The sequence below is a fragment of the Procambarus clarkii genome, chromosome 36 (genome assembly GCF_040958095.1).
Source record: "Procambarus clarkii isolate CNS0578487 chromosome 36, FALCON_Pclarkii_2.0, whole genome shotgun sequence".
In the NCBI taxonomy this organism is placed as follows: Eukaryota; Metazoa; Arthropoda; class Malacostraca; order Decapoda; family Cambaridae; genus Procambarus; species Procambarus clarkii.
Genome location: NC_091185.1, coordinates 18,935,133 through 18,939,254, shown reverse-complemented (window position 1 = coordinate 18,939,254; position 4,122 = coordinate 18,935,133). Strand labels below are relative to the sequence as shown.

Sequence of the window (4,122 nt, the reverse complement as noted above, 5' to 3'; positions counted from 1 at the left end):
TGTGGTACTGGTGACGTATCTTGAATGTAGCATCTTATACTTGTGTCATTGATGTAACGTAAAGTAGGGAGGAGCAGGCTCAATCTCTCTTGAAAGAGATTATCGTCACAACTCTCCCCCGAAGCCTGCGGTTCCGGGTGAAGTTACGTCTTCAGGTGGTAGAGTGGTAGGTGGAGCAGCCTCTACCTCAGTGACTCTGGAGAGGGCGTCTGCGATGATGTTGTCAGAACCCTTGATGTTGAAGATCTCCAGGTTGAAATTCTGCAGATATAAAGCCCATCGTAGAAGCCGTTGGTTGTTGAATTGGGCTTGCTGCAGGAAGTGTAGGGGGTTGTGGTCTAAGTAGATGGTGGTAGACCGAGCACTTTGCAGGGACGATTTGAAGTGCTGCTAGTTCAGGACGATGAGTAGCTCCCTGTCGATTGTGTTATAGTTCCTTGTCGCTGTAGTTGCTAACAGGTAGATTCTCCTCGCCTCGTTGTTGCATTAGGTCACCCCCGATGCCGGTACCACTGACGTCGACATGGAGGATGAAAGGCTTCGTGATATCTGGCGAGGTGAGAATAGGATTAGAACATGGCAAAGGAGCACTATTATAGTCCTGTAAATTGGGATGAAGATCAGGTAGGATTTCCGATTTGGAAAGCACCAATTTAGTGTTAATGCTTTCGGGAGAAGCAGGGAAGGTTTCACTGTGGAGGTATGGACCTTTAGATGTAGAGACAGATGTCAGCACAGTAGGGGGAATACCTTGATACTGCTTCAGGAGGTTGACGTGACACAGCTGGGTCTTCCGCCGCCTATCAGGAGTCTCAAGAACGTAGTTGTTGTTCCTGCACTTCTTGATATGGTAGGGTCCTGAAAACTTGTTTTTCAATGGAGAACCTGGGATAGGAAGGTATGCCAATACGAAGTCTCCTGGTTTAAATTTCCTTAATTTGCTGCTTTGGTCAAAATGAGTCTTCATCCTCTCCTGGGCTTTCAATAGGTTGTCATTAACAAATTTACGTACTCTCTGACTGAGAGACTGACTACTCTCTGAGAAACTGAGGCACATTCTGATGGTCACTGAAGGTGGCATTACATAGAGAGTCCTTGAAAGCTTTGAGAGAAGTATGGCACTTACGTCCGTAGAGCATCTCATAAGGAGATACTCCTAGAGACTCATTGGGGAGACTTCGAAAAAATGCACATAATGAGATCAAGTTGTCTATCCCAGTCCTTCAAAGTCTCATTGCAGAATTTCTTTAGGAGTGCTTTAATAGTCTGATGACTACGTTCAAGAGAACCCTGTGAAGCAGGATGATAGGGGCTGGACAGTACCTGTGTGATGTTGAACTCCTCCAGAGTCTTCTTGAAGAGATCACTGGTGAAGTTGGTGCCACAGTCACTTTGAACCTCTCTTGGAAATCCATACTGGGTGAAGATCTTCAATAGGTGTTTCACCACAGTAGCAGCCGTAATGTTCTTTACTGGAACTGCTATGGGAAACCTGGTGGTAGGACACATGATAGTTAATATATATGCGTTGCCAGAACTGGTCCGGGGTAAAGGACCAACACAGTCTATGATGAGTCTGTGGAAAGGTTCCACAGGCACCTGGATAGGTTTCAGTGGAGCCTGGGGAATAGAGATGTTAGGTTTACCTGCAATCTGACATATATGACACTCTCGTACGTATTTCTTTACGTGTTTTACCATACCTGGCCAGTAGTAGTCTTGTCTGATTCCGTGGTAGGTTTTGTTGAAGCCATAGTGAGAAAGAGCTCCGTTGGCCAGGTGTAGAATATCGGGCAGTATGCTGGTGGGAATCACTAGTTGTTCGACATTGGCCCAGTCATCATCCTCCTTCAGCTTGCTGGGTCTGTATCTGCGGTAGAGCAATTAATTCTCTAGGAAGAATCCAGGTATACTATCAGGTTGAGTCTCAGCCTGGAAGAATAATGGTGTTAATGCTTGATCTTCCCTCTGTAACTTACGGAACTAAAACTTGGTAAGATTTTGAGGTAGATTCTGAGGGTCTCGAGGGACAGCGGCAGCAGTAGAGTCAGCTGGTTGCGGTCGTGCAGCTTGTGCACGGGTGATCACCAAAACCGGAGGAGAAACTTTATTACTCTCTTGAACCTCTGCTGGAACATATTCAAAGATGGGATTATCCATTACAGAAGTACACACCTGGTGTTTGTCCGTGATGATCAGGTTGGGCTGTTGCAGATCTTCTGCCAAGTCGATGCCAAGGAGAAGTTGCACTCCAGGCATGGGAAAAGGCTTTTCCTTGATGGCAACTTGGACTTCACCGGTCACGAAGGGACAATCCAGGTGGACTCTGGCGAGTGGATATGGAGTGGTAGCAGTGAGGTCAGTGATAAGGACGGTTTCCCTGGTGTAGGCGACGTTAGGCACATCCGACTTTATGATAATGGACTGAAGAGCCGCTTTGTCCGTCAAGATCTTCAATTTGAAACTTCCCTCCGAATCTGTACCGTTGGTAGAGACAGTTCCAGGATACAGGTGTTTACTGAAGAGAGAAAGATCATTAACATTAACACCAACATTCATTACAGGTATACCGGACTTAGGAGGAGTCTGTTTGGGTTTAGTAGATTCATTGCTCTTGTATTGAGCCTTCACACATCTATCTATGGTATGTCCATAGAGTTTGCATTACTTACAATACAATTGTGAGCTCGCTTCCTCTGTACTCACTTTATCGTTGTACCAAGACTTCTTACTGGGAGGTGGTGATGGCGTCAGTCGGTGGATGAGGCTGTAGGTGTCAGCCGACTTCGCACATTTGATGTAGTCGGTTTCTTCTTTATCTGCTAGATATAAACGGACGGAAGGGGGAACACGTCTCAAGAATTCCTCAACAAGCATGAGGTTGATGAGTTCTGCAAATGTAGAGACATGTGCTGCTTCCAGCCATTTCATAAAATATCTTTTCTTTGTATTGGTAAATTCTAGAAAGGTGGTGGTACTTGCCTTAAGACGGTCACGGAATTTTCGTCGGTAGCTTTCGGTGGAGAGAAGGTAGGCGTCCAACACTGCTTGCTTCAGGGTCTGGTAGTCATTCTCAGACGCTAAGGTACTGAGAGTAACTGCAGCTCTACCTGTAAGATGCACTCTGAGAAGGGTAGACCATTGGTCAGCAGGCCAACTAAGTTGATTAGCTAGGGTCTCAATGGTGGTAAAAAAGACGTCGATCTCTGTCTCAACGAATGGTGGCATTAACTTACTTGCATGGGAGATATTGAAACTTACTGGAAGACTGGCGGTAGCTTGCTGGCGTTGAGTGAGGTGCGTAGTTTCCAACGCGAGTTCTTGTTGACGACATTCTATAGCCAAAGCAGCTTGCTGTTTGCCATGCTCGCGTTGCATCTAGGGGGGACGATGTTTTGCGTCAAGCTGTACTCTCTCACGCTCACGGAATATTATTGTCTCACGTTCCTGTTCTTCTTTCCTCAAGGCTGCCTCTCGTTCTTGTTCTTCTTTCCTGATTGCAGCTTTTCGTTCTTTTATTTGTAGAGCTTCTATTGCCAGGGCCGCTTCTCTTTCTTGTTCTTCTTTCCTCAGGGCCGCCTCTCTTTCCCTCAGGTTCGCCTCGCGTTCCTTCATTTGGAGAGCTGCTTGCTGTTGCTCTCTCTCGAGCTTGGCAAGTTCTAGTTTGAGTTTCATAGTTGCCAAATCAGTTTTATCTGCAATAGAATAAGTTTCGTGAGTTTCAGAGTCAATCTTCCTTTCATCTAAGAGATGATCCATAATGAGGTTATGTAATTCATTTTTGTTGGCTCCATGGGGAACATCTAGTTGATACTCGTGTGCAGGAGTTTGTAATTCAGTCCTCTTGGCACGACATAATGTCCCTATTTCACCAGCTGGATCGTTAAGGAAAGCTTGGAGACAAAACATGGTGAAAGATAGCAAATAAATGTACACGGATATAGTTGTGATATGGTAAATGTCAGAAACAGGATAACGTGGCAACTGGTAACTATCCTGTGGAATTTTAATCTTTAACAATTAAAGTTAATTATAGGATGGTAAATGATTAGTCAATCAAAGTCGCAGGAAATCTTGTACCCGGTACTCAATGTAAGAGAATAAGGGCAAGAAAATCCTACT

At 45.2% G+C, this 4,122-nt stretch overlaps 1 protein-coding gene across 1 annotated transcript; it reads right to left on the bottom strand.

The window, feature by feature from the left end:
* Positions 1–3,378: 3,378 nt before the first annotated feature.
* On the bottom strand, positions 3,379–3,759 carry LOC138371663 (troponin T, cardiac muscle-like). Its single transcript, XM_069336664.1, has one exon. The coding sequence runs from the start codon at positions 3,757–3,759 to the stop codon at positions 3,379–3,381; it is 381 nt and encodes a 126-aa protein (XP_069192765.1).
* Between the last annotated feature and the right edge of the window lie 363 nt (positions 3,760–4,122).